Raw genomic sequence first — 19,400 nt, 5'->3', positions numbered from 1 at the left:
TGTTTTATCCAGAAACATTAATTCTTCCATTACTATTTTAAGTTGTACATGTGTGCTTCTCACTTAACATGCCCTGATTCTTCCCTTCTACGCCAGCCCAGCAAGCTTTATCTAGAAACATGACAAGGAGACAGTATCTTGATATGTTTATTTTTATAAGAGTTCTTTAAAATAAATGTTTGGATTTCAAATTCAGATTGGGTCTTAAATGGACACTGACTTTTAAAATGATAGAAATCTTTTCTAGTATATCTTGTGGGAGGAAATATTTAAACATTTGGGGAAAAAAGATAAAAATACATGTCAACCTAAGCTCATTGCATTGCTCACCCATCTTTGATAAAATCCTTTTTTTTTTTTTTTCTTTAAGGAGGTACCAGACTTACATCTAGGAACTCAACTTTAATTTGTAAATTATTCTTCCAAATTACATTTACTTTTTCCGGTGTTATATTCCTTGTATGTATCACTGTGTAGCTACTAGAGCCCATTTGCAATTAATTGCTGTTTCTTTGATTTTAGTGCCTGTCTGTACATGTTAAAAATCTCTCCTGTCTTTGGACAACGATTTAGGACTATTGAGGATATAGAAGAGAGAAATTTCATGTCAAAGGGAGCTAGTTTGTTTAGCTGTTCTTTAAACTTTTAAAAATTATCACAGCAAGTTCTTACGTTCTTCTGTGTATTCCAGGGGTTGGTATACTATGGCCTTTGGGACAGATCCAGCAGGCTGCCTATTTATGCAAATGAAGTTTTATTGGAACACGGCCCTGCTTCCTTATTTACTGTTACCATGGCTGCTTTTGTGCTGCAGTGGCTTAACTGAGTAGTTTTTGACAAAGACAATATGGCCCACAGCTGAAAATATTTACTGTCTGTCCCTTTACAGAAAAAGTTTGCTGACTGCTGGTCTATTCTTCTAATAAGTTTGACTTTAAAATTGATAAAGATATTTCAAAGCCCTGGCCTTTCCTTGAGTTTGAACAGATCTCCATATGTGTTTGTAGTTGCTCTGCGTATTTCAAGAAAAGTGTGCTTATCTGTAGGCGGGAATATTTCCACATATGTAAATCATATGTTGGCCATAATTTCTGACTTTACATTGCTTTAGGGGCAGGGATTTTTCTTCCCTAATGTTTTGTAAGTGTCCTTAGCCCCTGAAGTAGTTGGTATGAGCCTTTGTACTCTGGACTAATCAATAAAAGTTATGATCAGAAGTGGCACAAAAAAAGCCACTTCATATCATACAGTATTTCCGTATCTATGATTATGATTATTTCATTTTAGGAACAAGAACTCTATCAAAAAGAAGGTCTAGGTGTTAATGAAGTACATTATGTGGATAATCAGGACTGTATAGGTATGTGTTTTTTATCCCACTTTTGGGAAATACGGGAAGATATAGTACATGCTTTTACTAGTAATTTTTCTGTGCTCCATGGTAGATACTACTGGTTATGGGACCTGAAACTGTGGTGTTTGAGGGAAGTTTTACTTCTCTAGTCCTGCCAGGGAGTTTTTTTTTCCTAGGAAGGCATCAAATTCAGCTGTGTTGAAAGTGTTCCTAAAATTTCTTTTGTTTACTGTGATGTTAAACAGCCAACATGTGAGTAAGTTAAGACAGGAACTAAATTGCTCAAAGGAAAGGAATAAATTATCCCGCCTGGGGAAGCCCACACGTTAGCCAGGCTCCAAGTGAGGTTTTTCAGTGTTTGGCTCTGCTCTTCTGCAGTTCCCTTATTTCTGTTCTCTGCATTGGCAGCACCCTCTGACCGGTTGCAAGTTAGCTTCACAAGTTTCATGTGTCATATCCAGATAATGCTGTGCAGCCAGGAGAACGGGGTCTCTGTTTTTATCAGTGAGGAAACCTTTCCCCGTCACCCTCCAGCTTAGTGTGCTCAATCTTCCTTTTCTTTCCTACCTCATCACGAAAATCAGCTGTTGGGCAGACTTTGTTTTGAAAACTCCATTTGACAATTGAGTCAGTAACTCATGTGCTAGATTTGGAGAAGATTTATAATAATAATAATAATCATAATAATCATGATGATGATGCTTTACATTGGTACAACTTTCAGAAGCATTTTAAGTCCTAGCTGGCTCACTGAGCATTTCCTTTACACATCAGCCTTTCTTAGATCTCTGTGCCTTTGATTTTGTGATTTGGTATCTTGGCTGGAACTCCTCCCCTTCTGTTTATCTTGCAGCCCACTTTCATATCCTTTATATCTATCAAAATACTCATTTATAGCTTAATTCAGCTGCCCCTCCCATCATCACCAATTGTCTAAAAAGCATCATTCTCTGAACAGTGCAGTTAGAATTTTGATTTCTCTTCATATGTCCTATAGCTTTTAGAGTCTGTCCCATTTAATAGTTTTTATATACTGTTTTTAAGCACTTTATATTTTATAGTTATTTTGTACAAGCAGGAAATTCAAACAACATGAATGGAAGGAGCATAAAAATGTGCTTTTACTGAAGTTTTGCTGGAAAACATTTGAATCAGTATTGAAAAGTAGTTTTAAAAGCTCTGCATGCAAAAGCTTCTGTAGTTTTACTTCATTTTGAATGTATGTATTATGGAGAAGAGGGATTTTTGGTTCTTTAGCCTTTCTCATCCAAGCTTGCAAATAGAATGGTTATTACATTAATCATATGTATATGGCATTGTTTTTCTAAAATCTGTATTAAATAGTTTCCCCTGCTATCTGAAAGTAGAGCATTTTTATGAAACCTTTCATAAGCCAAAATGGTGTAAATCAGAGGAGCAATTACCATTTTGTAAGTGTGAAAATTCTCTTTGGATTTCTTTTAGCTAGTGAAAACAGGTATTAATGTAGGTCTTTTGTAAAAGCAAAGTGGCATAAAGCAATATTTTCCATAGTGGAAGAAACCTGTATATGATGTTACTTTCTGATAAATTGCCACATTTGAAATAAAATACCTGCTTTCTCTAGCCTGTGAGGATACTTATATAATCATCTATTATATTGCTTCTGACTGGTCCTTTAAATTTATGATTAGTAAATTGTTCACATATCTTTAAAATGTTTTTACCCTATCATATTTTGATGTTTTTGGAATAGATTTAATTGAAGCAAAATTAGTGGGGATATTGGATATTTTAGATGAAGAAAATCGCCTTCCCCAGCCAAGTGATCAACACTTTACATCTGCAGTTCACCAGAAGCACAAAGAACATTTCCGACTCACTGTGAGTTTACCATTCCAACATTGAGACTCTGTGGTGGGAAGAGAAACCTTTAGAAAGATGTACTAGATGTTGCATATTAAATAATTAGAAAAAAAGTTATGTGGGGCTGAGAGCAACTATAATTTATCCAGCACAGCATCTTCTGTAGGTAGGCACTTAATTTATACATGTATATTTTGGATGATGATGATCTATCTACTGAAGGCCCTTTTTAGCTGGATGGAAAGTGCATTTTATCTATCTAAAATGTACAAAATGGTTTGCCTGCTGTTTTTATGTTCTTCCTTTTAGCAAAGTGGCTACCAGTTGTTGTTTTCCCTATCATGTGACCTTGATCATGTTCCAGGGGTTAGAATCTAGAATCATAAGCAGCTACCAGTCTGCACATTTGTAAGACCAGTAATAAAGTTCATGGCTTAGAGTCTGACTGGAGCAAGCAATCCATATGAGATAATGGGTAGCCAGTTTATTTTGATGTTCTTTCCTAGGGAGTTTTGAATGGAAAATATACTCAGAGAGGGGCATAGAAACTGAAGCAGTAGAAGAATTAGCTGAAGGGAAAAACAGACACAGAGCTGTAGAAATAAATGAGAAGTTCACTTGTTTTTTTCTTCCCTCTTTTAAAGATTTTATTTATTTTAGAGAGAGCGAGCGCAGGGGGAGGGTCAGAGAGAGGGGGAGAGAGAATCTCAAGCAGACTCTGTGCTGAGCACGGAGGCTGACATGGGGCTTAAGCTCATGACCCTGAGATCATGACCCGAGCCTAAACCAAGAGTCAGCCGCTCAACCGACTGAGCCAACCAGGCGCCCCAAGAAGTGCACTTCTGAAAGGGCTAGAAGACCTAGTTCCCTGAACTGCTGTTGGGTCATAGAGCTGTGCTTGAATCTTTGCAGCAGTGAATAGTAGGGCTCTTCTGCATGAGGCTGGCCCCTGTGGCTGTCGAGGTTCACCTTGTTCACCTTATTCTCTTTATCTTTACAACTCAGCCATCATTACTTCAGGTAATACAAGGACAAGCTCCATCCTTGTGCCCAACAAGAACTGATTAGCACAGAGAAATATGGATGTTATTTATTTATTTTTTTAAAGAATTTATTTATTTGAGAGAGAGAGAATGAGAGAGAGCAAGCACATGAGAGGGGGGAGGGTCGGAGGGAGAAGCAGACTCCCCGCCGAGCAGGGAGCCCGATGTGGGACTCGATCCTGGGACTCCAGGATCATGACCCGAGCCGAAGGCAGTCGCTTAACCAACTGAGCCACCCAGGCGCCCCGTGGATGTTATTTTGATCCAGGAAGATAGGTGCTGCCTTATCTTACAGAGGACAACAAAGAAAGAAAGGCAGGAAAAGAAGGAAAGAGAAGCTGCTTATAGTGACAAATACCTCCCATTCTGTTTATTGTTTTGAGATTGTAATCTAGTATAACAGACAGGGCTTTGATGGATTCAGGAGCTGAAGTCAATGAGGACAGGTATTCTTGTTTCCATACATCATTAACTAAATCAAGAACATGTTAGGTAAATAGGTTGAATGCATTTACTTGAAAAGCCAATGTAATTCTGATAACCTTCTCTAGGGACTGAATCTAACAACCGCCTGTCCCACTGACTTGGAGTTCTTCTGTATCCTTAAATATTTCTTATAATAGGGAACCTGTTTCTCTTCAGTGGAGATAGAAATAAAACAATATGTATCTTCAACAAAACTTTTGCTGTGATTGAAGATGTATATCCAGTCCTATTTATTCACTGTTCACTGGTCTTTGTTATGACCAGCCTGATACATGGTTACCTTTAACAAGAGTACTGAATGCTGGTCAACAGAATTGTGACCAGGGTCTCAGACAACCCCGAGTTATATAGTACATATAACTACAGGGACAGCAAGCTAAAACATCAAGAATGGACTTTGGCTGCTTATCTCAAAAGAGAACAAGAGCAAGATAGTAAATTCTAATTTTTATGAACATTACTTTTTTTGTATTTCTTTGGAAATTAAAAAAAATCATCATCTGTTGAACACTTAGTATGTGCTAGTCACTGATCTAAGGGTTTTACTTAAATTATTTTATTTAATCCTCATAATCTCTGAGGTCGATCCTGTTTGTATCCCCATGCTAGAGATGAGGAGACATACATAGAGAGGTTAAGTGACTGGTCATGTGTAGCATATTAAGGAAGTGGTGGATTTGGGAATCAGGCCGGGTGTTTTGACTCCAGGGCCCTCACTCTGACTCATGCTGGTGTATCACCTCACAGAGAAGAGGCTCTGTGGTCTCCTAGCTCTCTCACCTAGAAAAAGCCTGGTAAGGCTCTCAAAGTCTTAGCTTTTTCATTTTTAAATGAGATTGTCTTTCTTATCCTTAGGTTATTTTGAGGGTCAGATGTATACTTTTATGTGAAGGCATTTTGGAAACTTTTAAATATGAGATACTATAATTGATAGTATAAACCTAAAATGATTCAGTGTCCTTCAAATAGATTCAGGCTCATTGTATAAACATGTTAGGATGTTATAGCTATGAAAGTGGGAAAGGTCCTGTACTGATTTCAGATGTGTTTTAGAACAATGCTTCTCAACCTTGGCTGTACCTAGGAATCACCTGATATAAATGGTATGGGGTTTAGGAGGTTTAAAAGTTCTCCAGGTAATTTGCCAATCAAGGTCAAGAACCACTACTTTAGACATAGTTAACTTTATAAAATGCCTGCTGCTTTGCATACTTACAGTGTTGTTTGTTTGTTTTTGTCTTAGTCCTTTTTTCTTTTCTAAGATATTATAACCACATACTTGCTAGATTTCATTGATAGTTCAAACCTTATTAGATGTTTCAAAGGCAGTATAATTGTGTAAAGTGTGAAAATTTCCTTTATAATTTTAAGTATTTCACATCCCAGATGTTTTCTAAAGGAAATTATGTAATGTTTTTGATACTTTAATAACTGATGTATGTACTCTTTTTAGATACCCAGAAAATCCAAGTTGGCAATTCATAGGAACATCAGAGATGATGAAGGCTTCATTATCAGGCATTTCGCAGGGGCAGTGTGCTATGAAACAGTGAGTATGACTTTTACCAAGAGAAAACCATTTGAAGTTGAAGCTGCACTGTATGGAATGTTAACCTCTAACCACGTCTGGTTACTTCAGTTTAAATTTAATAAAGTTTAAAATTTAGTTCCTCAGTCCACTGGCCACACTTCATGTGCTCCGTGTCTACATTGGTGGTGACTGTGTTGGACAGTGCAGATATAGAACAGTTCTGTCATCTTGGAAAATTCTATTGAACACAGCCATATCAAGGGATATTACCATAGGATGGACTGAATCATTCCTGTTCCTTTATTTTTCAGACCCAATTTGTGGAAAAAAATAATGATGCTTTACATATGTCTCTTGAATCCTTAATATGTGAATCCAGGGATAAATTTATACGAGAATTATTTGAATCATCCACAAATAACAACAGAGATACTAAACAAAAAGCAGGAAAGCTTAGCTTCATCAGTGTGGGAAACAAATTTAAGGTATTTGTGTTAAATTTATTATTTGGATATTTGTTTTTACTGAATTTAAAGTAAAATATATTGTTTTATACTATACAGAGGATAATGTAGATCACTGTCAAAAATCCCATGAGTGAAATGCAAGAGCAGACCCTGCATTGTTGATATTTGCATACAAAATAACATAAAATAGGTGTAGTGATTGAACATACAGAAATTCTTACATTTTTATGAATCTGTTCTTTCTTGTTGCTTAACATATCTGATTCATACCTGCTTCTCCTAATGTTCTGGCTTCTGCCTACTGTTTGGTGACCTTCAAACCTTCTCTTTCCCATGTGTTTTCTGTTTCCTTCCTCATTCAACAGTTTTGTTTTAGCTGGAGTAGTCCAGCTCGGGATGGCTAGAGAGGACTAGTTGAGTTGAGAGGAAAAGCAGAGACAGCCAGGGGCTTCAGGTAAATGATCACCTTCGTGGACTCTTATTGATAGAATGGCTGCCATGTTAAAAAGAGCCCGTCTCAAGTTAATGATTCAGTTTTTAATTTATTTTCAATGTGTTTTCTTTCACTGTGCTTTATGGGTGTACGTATTACACTAAAATTTGATTAAAGCTTTTAATAACTTTGTAAAAGATAAGTGCTTTGTGTGACAAACCCTTCAAACTGCTTATTTAACATTGAAGAACATGTTGCTTGTTTTATTAATTTTGGATCAGAAATTTGTTCTTTGAAGTCTGACAAGGAATTGTCACATGATGTGTCTTAGAAATGGAACACTACTAATTGGTTCAAATTGATGAGTATTTAGCATAGAAAAAGATACTTTAAAAACTTTTGTATCATAAGTTTAATGAATAAAAATTATAATAAATAGAACAGACATAAAATTAATTTCTCTTTTATACATTTCCACAAAATACTGTTCTTGTATTTACAAGAAAATTCTGCATTTGCCTTTCATTATGTGTATTTTAAATATTAAAAAATGTTGTAATTAGAAACTGTTTAAGCATGAGAGTACTATAATAATAACAGTGTAAGCCTCCTGAAATCCCTTGTAGATTGAAATGGTCTCTAAATAACTAACTTGATAAAATCATGTTTATAAAGCTAGATTTTTTAAAAAGTAAATATAAATATAAGAGAAAGCGTGTAATACTTTTCAGGTAATTGAATAAAAAGTCTTTAACTTTGTTATAAGTTATATATTCATTAATTACGAGTTCCTAATTCTCTTGAGCAATATTTTTTCATCTTATTTTGATACTCTGAAATTCCTGAGTAGACATACGATAGCAGATTAGTTTAAAATAGTATATTAGCCTAAATGAAATGGCTATTATTGTTTTCGTACTGTAGTATTATAGTAGTATTGCTGGTAAGAACATACTTGAAATTTTAGACAATATAAATAAAAACAAAAACATTCTTAAAATTCTTTGAATTAAAGTATTATGTTGAGACTTGAAATGCCTAAATATTGCTTATGAGCAATACGATATATTTTGCATATTAAACTGCTAAAACCTATAATTGAGTGATATTATTAATAATAAAATTTCAAAAATGTGTTTATGAGGTACTTTGAAATGAAGTATTAATAATTCTATTTTTTAATTTAAATTCAATTAGCCAACATATAGTACATCATTAGTTTCAGATGTAGTGTTCAGTAATCCATCAGTTGTGTATAACACCCAGTTTTCATTACATCATGTGTCCTCCTTAATGCCCATCACCCAATTACCCCATCCCCCTACCCACCTCCCCTCTAGCAACCCTCAGTTTGTTTCTTATAGTTAAAAGTCTCTCATGGTTTTTCTCCCTCTCTGATCCTTCCATTCAGTTTTCCCTCCCTTCCCCTACAGTCCTCTGCCCTGTTTCTTACATTCCACATATGAATGAAACCATATGGTATTTGTCTTAGTATTAATAATTCTTAATTTAAAATATAGTAGAATAGCTTGTTAAATTCAAGTTATGTAAAGCAATAAAACAAAAGAGGCTAACACTTACAGTAAGACTTCAGTTATCCATCATTTCTGAGAACCAGAAGTTCTCTACTGAAAAGTAACATTTTCAGGTTTTTGAAACATAACCCTTTTACTGTTAGTGTTTTAGAAAAATAATCCTTTTTGATGGAAATCTTACTCTATTATGTACGTAAATGTGTGCTTTAAAATAAAAATAAAATACAAATAAAGCGTGAGTTTCATAAAACTTTATCTTTATACCTTATGGTCATTGACTGCTTCCTTGGTAATTGACATTCTTCCCTCTTCTCTCAAGTTGATTTTTGCTGCGTCTACTCTTATCTCCATTTTTTTGGAGAACGCTTTGCTTAGTTTATGGATTAAGAGGCATGGATGTTGTGACAGTTTTCTTTTTAAATTAGTGGCTCTCGTACTTGCTTTTCAGTTATTTGGTGATCCAGATTGATAAAAGTTGTCAGAACTCAGTCAACCAGATAAGTGGGGTGTGACTGTATTTTTTTAATCCAGTGGGAAATTCACTCCATTCCCTCTGATACCTGAAGTATACTGTAGTATCATGGGTAAGAGAATGAACTTTATTAGGCCTGTGTTGGAATTTTGGCTTTACCATTACTAGTTCCGTGATCTTAGTCAAGTAATTTATCTCCCTGGACCTTAATGCTTTTACCTGAAAAATGAGGCTAATAATACATCCTTAATTAGAATTGTGCAGATTAAACATGATAATGCTTGTGAAAAGCTTCAAAGCAGTCAGTGCCTGACTCATCGAAAGCATTCAGTACAATCTACCTGGTATTATTATTAAATATAGCTATGCTTGATCCAGTATGTTAATTAAAGAATCAACATCTTAATTTATCTTTTCGTGAGTAGTATAATAAGCATCTTAGTATAAAATTGATATAAGAATTTTACATAATTTACTTTGCAGAGAAATAAAGCAAAACATGATTTTAATGTATTATTAAACCAGAGTAAATTATTATCACTTAATATTGTTATAAACAGGAAAATATAGTAACCTGTAGTGTTTATTGTCAAGTTGTTTTTGAGAAAATTATTCAAGCTTTTAAAAATAATTGGAATGTGATATATTTTAAAATAACAGAGGGTTTCTGCAGCTAGGCAGGACAATTTAATTTATGATAAGTGTTATATAAAACATTTCCAGTACATACCATTAATGTGTATTTTAAGTATGTCTTCATTCTTCAGTGGAATGTGACAGAAACTGCACCCAGCTTGCTACATATTCAAGTACTGCTCTGTTAATCTCTTACGGAATGCATCGCAGTATTTTCATTTACTTCCTTTGTTGCCTGTACACTTTTTGCTCATCCATCCCATCTGCAAGTGTGCATGTATTATATTTTAGCATTGCTAATATTTAATCTTTTAATTATATAAGTTCTGTATAAGTCATATAAGTTATTGTCCTTAGCATTATATTAGCCATATATTTTGCATGTTACTGTCAAATAATGTATGTATCAGTTGTTAAATTGTACTGTGTTGTATGTTGATGTTATTGCATGTTATTTTTTGCTAATGTTGGAGAGCTAATATTAACTTAATAACATTGTGTACTTTTGCTTTTTGAAATAATAAAGTGATTTGCTTTCTTCTACAGACACAATTAAATCTGCTTCTGGATAAACTTCGAAGTACTGTGAGTACACTTAGGAAAAATCCAGGGTTTTTAAATGGTCCTCTTAAATTATTAGTAATTAAATAAGCACAGTAAACCTGGAATAATTAGAAATTAAATTTTTTTAAGATTTTATTTATTTTTATTTGAGAGAGAGTGAGTGAGAAGGAGAGAGAGCACGAGCCAGGGGAGGGGCAGAGAAGCAGAGTCCCCAGTTGAGCAGGGAGCCCGACGTGGGACTTGATCCCAGGACTCCAGGATCATGACCTGAGCCAAAGGCAGAGGCTCAACCAACTGAGCCACCCAGGCACCACTAGAAATTAATTTTAAACTGAATTCCCTCATACTAAAAAATCAGTCTTTAATTTAAGAAAATTACATTTTGGAAAGCCAAGTATTTATTCTGTTGCTGCTGTTATTGCTTAACTTATTGTTAGACTGGCTTTTGGGACCATTAAGAGATTCTTGCACATATCCTCATTGTCTGCAACTATTTATCTTTTAAGAACCAAACATCTTCCAAAACCAAATCTGATGAGGAGGGTGTTTTAGTTTTGTCTCCCAAATATAGTGCTACTATAAAATGAGGAGAGTACTTTTGTGATTTATAAGAAGAAGGTATTTCTAAAAAGTGTTCTGAAAGTGTTTGCAATGAGCATCATTGTTGAAATAACTGTTCAGTTTTCTAAGGGGACTACTTTGAAAAGAAACAGTAATTTGGATGTTGAGTGTATTTGCTTTAATACCCAACAGTTTCATTGTGTACCTATCCATAATCTTTCTGCCTCATTCAACATCATCTGATAACTGATTCCAAATGAATGCCTTTAAAAGCTTTTAAAAATACTGTTCAACAAATAGAACTTTAAAATGTGCAGTGATGCAGCTTCAGGACTTACTGTATATTTTTGAAGTAGAATGATGAAAAAGGTGGAGTTTTTTTCCCCCACTTTGGCGTAAATTTGAAGAGGCATAATTTTATTTATTTCTCTTGTATAGGACAGTTTTATCACAGAAGTATAGCACATAAATACAATTAAATGTAGAATAAAATCACCTGTATATCAGCCTGCAAAATGTATTGTTTAAATATGTTAAAATATTTTATGATGAAAGACTTCTTTTTACAATAACACAGTTTTTTGGCACTCAAATCTAAAATGTAGTATTTTTCTTTTTTTTTTTTTAAGTTATATTTATTTTAGAGAGAGAGAGCATGAGTGGGAGGGGCAGAGGAGAAGGGAGAGAGAATCCCAAGCAGACTCCATGCTAAGCGTGGAGCCTGACGCGGGGCTCAATCCCACGACCCCAAGATCACGAACTGAGCCGAAACCAAGAGTTGTCGGATGCCCAACCGACTGTGCCACCCAGGCGCCCAGTATTTTTCTAATATTAGTACATAATGCAGAAATTTATTCCAAGCTTGAAATTTTAAAAGTATCTAATTGAGTTTTAAATTCTTTAGTGATTATTTTAAAAGAGGTTCAAATATTAATGATAACATGTCTGGAAGTTACTGGTATTCCTAGAAATAGAAAAGCAAGAATTCTCTGTATATTATCTTTAAAAAGTACCTTTATTTTCCTAGGGTGCAAGCTTTATTCGTTGTATCAAACCTAATTTAAAGATGACAAGCCACCACTTTGAAGGTGCCCAAATTTTGTCTCAACTTCAGTGTTCAGGTATTTTCATATTTTTATAATTTATATACATGTGTGTTGGGAGTCTTTGCTCAAATACACTTTAATATGTACAGTGTTTTCAAACTCAGTTATCTTGTTTTTAAGTGCAATGATTTTTACTTTTGATTTCTTTTAAGAAAAGCATGGTTAACAAATTATTTGAGCAATATTGGGGTATAGTTTATTGTGAAATAAAACAATTATTTTACAGCATTGAAATAAAATTTATAAAAACTCTTTAACTGCAAACCTAGATCTCCCTTAAGTAGGTTGCTTTCTGACGGCCTTCTCAGTCTGGCAGCAGTTCATTTCTTATGCCCCACGTAGCTGGGGCAGGAGGTAGGTTTTGGTGTCCTTGCTCTCACTCCACCACTTATAAAAAAATGAAAACACAATGCCCTTGGCTGCTGCAGAACTTCTGTGCATTTGGTTAAACTACTGCCCTCCATCTCTCACCTGCCACATTCTAGCTTTGCTCAGTCACTGAAGTCTTAGGCACCAGACACTGTTTTCCTGTACTGCATGCATGTCCATCTGCCGTCCTTACCATGCTACCCCTACTTTCTCCCAAGGCTTCAGTCCTCTCCTTGCCTTTTGATTCATCTCAGGCTTGTGATACTTCCTTAAACTCCTTGTCTTTCTCACTACTTATATTGTTCCTCTCAAGGTCAGATTTATTATGAAGCTAGGGTCACTTAAGTTTCAGGGTCCTTCATTTAGATTGGCTCCTTTGAAAGCCCTGCACCTGCTTTTGTAATTTTATACTTTTTTTCTTAAATTACAATTATATAAACTTTAGGCACACCCACCCAGCTCTGCTCAAATCCCTGAGTCTCTGCCAACAGACAGCCTCACTTCTTTACTGGAAGATGGAAAGCTTCACCCATGTGCTCCCAAACACTGCTGTCTACCTGCATTATCTTCCCTCCTATGAAGAGGGTCGAAGTGCCTCTCTTCTTAGTTGAGATTATAGTTCTTTGGAATCATCCCTCCTACCTTCTCAGGAATCTTCAATATCGATTATGTGTATTGAACCATTCCCTTTGAGGTGGTCTCTCATTACCATTTAAACATGTGGAGACCTTATCTTAATTCCCCTGACCCACATTCCCTTCCAGCTTCTTCCTTATACCTCATCTCACTTTGTGTTCTCTAGTTTTTCCCTTTCAGCCAAGAGTAGTCTATTCTTGCTTTCTCAGTTTCCTGCCTTCCACTCACTCTTTAACCCAAGAGAATTCAGCTTCCACCTTGATCAGTCCAACAAAATAATTCTTGGTAAGGTCACCCATGATTTCCCTGATTCTAAATCAGATGTTCATTTTGCAGCCCTTATCTTAGTGGATGTCACAGCAACATTTGACTCGACCAGTCCCCCCTCACTATCCTTTCTTGGCTCCTGAATCAGCTCATCTCCCTGCTTTTCTCTTGAATTCTCTGGTAATTTCTGACTCCTCTGCAGGGTCATCTTCTTCTACCTGGGTATTATTTGTCAGAGTTTTTCAGGCTTTGGGTTAGGCCTAGTTTCTTTCTCACTCTTAATCAGTGCTGTCTGATATAACTTTCCATGTTGATGGAAATATTCTGTATCTGTGTTGTGTTTGTGGCTGTTGAGCACTTGAAATGTGGCTGGCATGACTTAGAGACTGATTTTTAAATTTTAATTTTAGTTTTTTAAAATTTAAATAGTCATATGTGGTTTGTGCAACTACAGACCACGTGGCTAGTGGGTGCCGTATTGGACAGCATAGTTACATATTCTCTATCTAAGTCTCCCCAGGTCCCTCTGATGTGACCTAAACAGTGAGTCCCCCCCCAGATTTATAAATGTAATTGACCTATAACATTATATAAGTTCATGTTGACTTGATACATTTATGTATTGTAAAATGATTACCCCCATGGCATTAGTGAACTGTCTCATCAGATCACATAATTACCAGTTCTTTTTTGTGGTGAGAGTATTTAAGATCTTCTCTGTTAGCAAACAGTGTAGTCTTAGTACTCCCTAATATAAGCTATCACCATCTTTCACCTGGCTTTTTGCTGTAGCTTTCTAAGTATTCTCCTTGCATCTTCTCCATCTGTTCTTAATATATATCCAAAATTACTGCTTTATAACTCAAGTCTGATCATGTCTTTTTACTGCTTAGAATGCTGTAATGGCTTCTGAGTATTATTAGGGGAAAGAGCAAAATCCTAGTAGCTTCTGAGGCCCCATAAGGTCTAGCCCATTTGTTCCTAGCTGCATCTTTTTCCACTCTCTCTGATCTCTGTGCTTCAGCCATGCTGGCCTTTGTTTGGTTCCTTGAATCCTCCATATTCCCTCCTGCCACAGGGCCTGTGCACATGCTGCTTCCTCTGTTTGAGAAGCTCTTGCCTCTCCTTTGTTTTTATCTTGCATATCTACGCTTGATTGTCCTTTGCTTGTGAAAGCCTTTCTTGATATTCCTAACAGGAAGAGGGTCTGAATGGTGCTGAACACTTTCATTGTAGTCATAAATTTTATGTGTATTTGTATAATTATTTTTTTCTCTACTCTGTAAATCCCTTGAGGGCAGAAACGGTGTCCGTTTTGGCTTACACATTTATATATGCCTCCTAGCAGTGCAGAGCTTATACTAGACTCAGTAAATATTTGTTGAGTGAAATGCACAGTCTAGCACCTATGAAGACTTATTTTTGTGAATAAATTTTTTTTTTTTTAAGATTTTATTTATTTGACAGAGAGAGACACAGCAAGAGAGGGAACACAAGCAGGGGGAGGGGGAGAGGGAGAAGCAGACTTCCCGCTGAGCAGGGAGCCCGATGCGGGGCTCCATCCCAGGACCCTGGGACCATGACCCGAGCCGAAGGCAGATGCTTAACGACTGAGCCACCCAGGTGCCCCTGGATTTTTTTTTTAAATAAATTTATTTGAGAGAGAGAGAGAGCATGAGCAGGAGGGGCAGAGATGAGAGGGAAAGAGAATCTCAAGCAGACTCTGTGCTGAGTGCAGAGCCTGACATGGGGCTGGATGTCAGAACGCTGAGATCACAACCTGAGCTGAAACCAGGAGTTGGATGCTTAACGAACTACGCCACCCAGGTGCCCCTGTATGGATGTATTTTTGTAATATTTTCTTCAGGTAGTTTTAACTTTGAGTTTGATTTTTTTCTCATTTAAATTTCTCTTTAGGGTTTGTTTAGCCTAATATATTAAACCATTTATTTTGTAAGTGAGCATCTAGTGTCCTGGCAAGTCAAGCGTATTTACAATTTAATATACTATTAAATGGGGTAGAGTGTGGGGTTACAGATGCTTTAGCTAGGATTTCTCTTTCAGTTAAGCAGTTTATTTCAATATATTAAGATGTGTTGGCAGTTTAATAGATGACACCAATTCATAGTAGTTTGATTTTTTTTAAGTAATGATAATAGTAAAATGGGGGCGCCGCCTGAGTGGCTCAGTTGGTTAAGCATCTGCCTTCGGCTCAGGTCATGATCCCAGGGTCCTGGGATAGAGCCTGCATCAGGCTCCCTGATCAGCAGGAAGCCTGCTTCTCCCTCTCCCACTCCCCCTGCTTGTGTTCCCTCTCTTGCTGTCTCTCTCTCTGTCGAATAAATAAATAAAATCTTAAAAAAAAAATAGTAAAATGATATAGAATTGGTTCTAGTCATGTGGCCAGGTAATGAGAAAAATAAAAAAATACCAAAAACTGATAGAAATAAAAGTATTTATGAAGCTTTCTAAAATAAAGGCATTTAAGATTTGAATTCTACATTGCCTTTCCATTTTCATTTTTTTTTCCAAATTAAGGACAGTTAATTCATTTAGAACATCTTTTACTAAAATTACTATCTTCTGATCAGCCAACACCAGGGCAAAGTAGGGGAAGGTAAGAGAAGGCAGATGTTCTTCCTCTGTAACCTTGGGGTTATGCTGCCTGTCTGTGGCAACAAAGAGGGTTTTGAGTATAACCAGCCAGACTGCACCAACAAGCCCCTCACCAAACTCCCAGAGAAGGAGCCAGGGCATGGAAATTTCTAGAAGGAAGAGTACTTGGTTTGGTGATTTTTATTTTTATTTTTTAAGTGTTGAAAGGTCTTTAGCGTAAATTAGCTTCAAGTGCTGAGAAAGCAGCCCTAGGCTTGGCAATTTGTTAAGCTTCATGATATTCTTAATGAACTTTCGTGAGCCAGTTCATATGTTGTCTTCAGCTATAGGGCAAGCCAAGAGACTCAGAGGTGGCAGATGTGTACATTCCCAAGGGTACTTGTTTATTTGATATAAATGGACAAGAATTATAACGATACCAATCAAACCTTTAATTTCTCCAAGCGGAGCCCAGAACTAATTAGGTTTAGTTTTAGATATTTCTTTCCAAAGGAATGATTGCCTTTATGTGCTTCATTAATTAGTATTAAAAATTACAAGAGTTATATAGTTGACTAACAAAAATCAAATAGTACAGAATAATATAAGTAAAAAGTCTCATTTCTCAGGGGTGACTACTTAATTCTGTTTTGGATATATTTCGTATACTGGTTAAATCTCTCCCCTATTCTTTTTAATGAATACATCATATTCTACCATATGATTATAACATAATTTAATTGATATTTAAGTTATTTCTGTTTTTTTTTTCCATTACACTGACCCAGTGGACACATGTGCATTCTCTATGCATATCTTTGTCCACATGTATGACAAATTGTAGGATAGATTCAAAGAAGTAGAAAGTACTGAGTCAAGGGGATAAATATTTCCAAATTGCCATCCAAAATTGTTGCAGTGGTTTACTTTCCCCACCAGTAGTATATGTGTGTGTTTTCTTTCACTGTCATCAACCCTGAGTGCTATTGGTCTTTTATACCTTTGCCAGGTAGGTTAAAATTCAATAGGTTAAAATTCTGATAGGTTAAAATTCAATCTGACTGCCTAGAAAATATATCTTTTCTATGAGATTATTGCAAAATAAACATCCACTCATTTAAAAACACATTTTATAGTTTCATTTTGCTAATTTAAATTTTTGACCACCAGGAATTTATTTTGGTATAAGGAATGAAACAGGGATCCAGTGTTATGTTTGTTCTCTAAATGGCTGGCCATTTGTCCTATTGATTTGAAAGTCCCAGAGAGTGAAACCCAGGTCTTTTTTATAAATAAAAGTACTGGCATTATCTGTAGTTGTTGAGCCTTCCCCTGACTACTTCATACTTTTCCTCACATGAAAAGTTCATACTGACTCAAGGCTCAAATTAACCATCTACTAGAGTTATACTGAAAATATTCATTCTATAGACTCTTTCTCCCAAATAGGCTAGTTTCTTTGAGAGGTGAGTGGAAGTGGATCTTTACAATGAAATAGTGAGCTCTCCTGTCTTTTTCTTTTGCTTTGTGTAAGCATAGGTGAGAATTTGGGAATGTGTCTGACTACTTCTTGGAGACTCTATCAGGAATCTTGTTCTAGAATTAACCTCAGGACTGGGAAAGTGGCTTAATGCAGGCCTCTACCTCATATGCTATTGATTGTGACAGAGGTTTCTAGCAGAAAAAAGAAACAAACCAGATTTGAGCTTTCTAGGGACCAGTAATTTGTCCCTAGAAAATAGTTAGTCAACTGATTTTTGACGAAATTTGCTACAATAGTTTTAGGTAGTGGGTAAGTTGGTACATACTGAATATGAATATGATATTCCCTCTGTAATATTTCATTGTTGGTGATTCCTGTAAATTGCCCCTTTCTAAACATTAATTTGTAAAATTGTTAGATCATTCACAAGTTATTTTTGGACTTCTGTACAGAGATTGGCAATAATTTGTGTTTGTTTATGAATCTAGGTATGGTGTCTGTTTTGGACTTAATGCAGGGTGGTTTCCCATCACGAGCTTCCTTTCATGAACTCTACAACATGTATAAAAAGTATATGCCAGATAAACTTGCAAGATTAGACCCAAGACTGTTTTGTAAGGTACAAATACTGCCTAAGTTGAAATTTCTTAGCTATGAACTATCTTTCTTACTAACTACTATTTGGCATTTAACTTTTGAACTTTCATTTTTCAGGCTCTTTTTAAAGCTTTGGGCTTAAATGAAGTTGACTACAAGTTTGGGTTAACGAAAGTATTTTTTAGACCTGGCAAGGTAAATAATTTTATTTTAAACTTTAACATGATGAATATGGTTAGTTGGAATCAATGCGTATTTTTAAGTGTTTAGTGACTTGTGTGATTCGTGAATTATATGATCACTAACAGTATGCGTGTGTGTGTCACATACAGTTTCCCTACTTGTGTGTTTACAGTGTGTAATATTTTTTGGGCGCCTGGGTGGCTCAGTTGGTTAAGCAACTGCCTTCGGCTCAGGTCGTGATCCTGGAGTCCTGGGATCGAGTCCCACATTGGGCTTCTGGCTCAGCGGGGAGCCTGCTTCTCCCTCTGACCCTCTCCCCTTTCATGCTGTTTCTGTCTCTCTTTCTCTCAAATAAATAAATAAATTAAAAAAAAAATCTTTACAATGTTAATATTTTGTATAAGTTTTACAACTTTTATTTCACATTTGGAAGTACTGGTGTCAGAGCATTGCTTAATTGGATTTTTTGCTTAAATAAGGATTAACCAGAAAATACTTACTAATTTATTTTTTTTAATTTATTGTATTTAATTAATTAATTTTTTTAAGTAGGCCCCATGCCCAGTGTGGGGCTTGAACTTAAAATCCTGAGATCAAGAGTCACGTGCTCTACCGACTGAGCCAGCCAGACGCCCCTACCAGAAAATACTTACGGAAAGCTTTTCTAAAACATATTAATTCAGTGTTCAAGAATTAAAAATTTCACAGTGCTTTTGAGTCTTCGTTGTAAGAACAAGTTTTATTGGCATATGATAGATATATAAGGTATAGGAAATTGGGCTGAAGTTTGTGTCCACTTCTGTCAAACCCCAGAATGAATGAATGTATAAATACTTTTGTATGTAACATAATTAGGCTAACCCATAGTTTTTGTATTTATAGATTTCTGTACTAAATTATAAGACTGACTTATAGAGTATTTCATAACAAATATGTACAAAACAAAAACACCTAAATGCTATTCACAATCTGTTTGTAATATTTTCACCATTCCTAACTTTGTTAATATTGATTGAATAATAGCATCCTCATAATTTTAAACACAACTGTAATTATATAATATTATATAATAGCCAACTCTACTTGTTTGACTTAGCAGTATCATTAATAAATATCTCTACTGCGTTGAAGGCTAGATTAATGATAATAAATCTGATTTCATATTTTTGGGCATGAGATAAAAATCTATGTAATACTTCCCTTTGAATATTTTTACTGCAGAGGACCCATACCATTT

The 19,400-nt window shown here is 35.6% G+C and overlaps 1 protein-coding gene across 1 annotated transcript in view; it reads left to right on the top strand.

Annotated features, from left to right (window-relative positions):
* MYO6 (myosin VI) overlaps window positions 1-19,400 on the top strand; it is a 143,436-nt gene that overhangs the window by 100,069 nt on the left and 23,967 nt on the right. The window contains 8 exon segments of the mRNA XM_021693673.2: window positions 1,288-1,360; window positions 3,090-3,217; window positions 6,182-6,277; window positions 6,571-6,744; window positions 10,349-10,387; window positions 11,955-12,048; window positions 17,872-18,002; window positions 18,098-18,175. Of these exon segments, the coding sequence (XP_021549348.1) occupies window positions 1,288-1,360; window positions 3,090-3,217; window positions 6,182-6,277; window positions 6,571-6,744; window positions 10,349-10,387; window positions 11,955-12,048; window positions 17,872-18,002; window positions 18,098-18,175 (813 nt within the window).

Source organism: Neomonachus schauinslandi, chromosome 8 (assembly GCF_002201575.2).
Source record: "Neomonachus schauinslandi chromosome 8, ASM220157v2, whole genome shotgun sequence".
NCBI lineage: Eukaryota > Metazoa > Chordata > Mammalia > Carnivora > Phocidae > Neomonachus > Neomonachus schauinslandi.
Note: the sequence above shows the minus strand (reverse complement) of the source record. Positions and strands in the feature narration are given on the sequence as shown.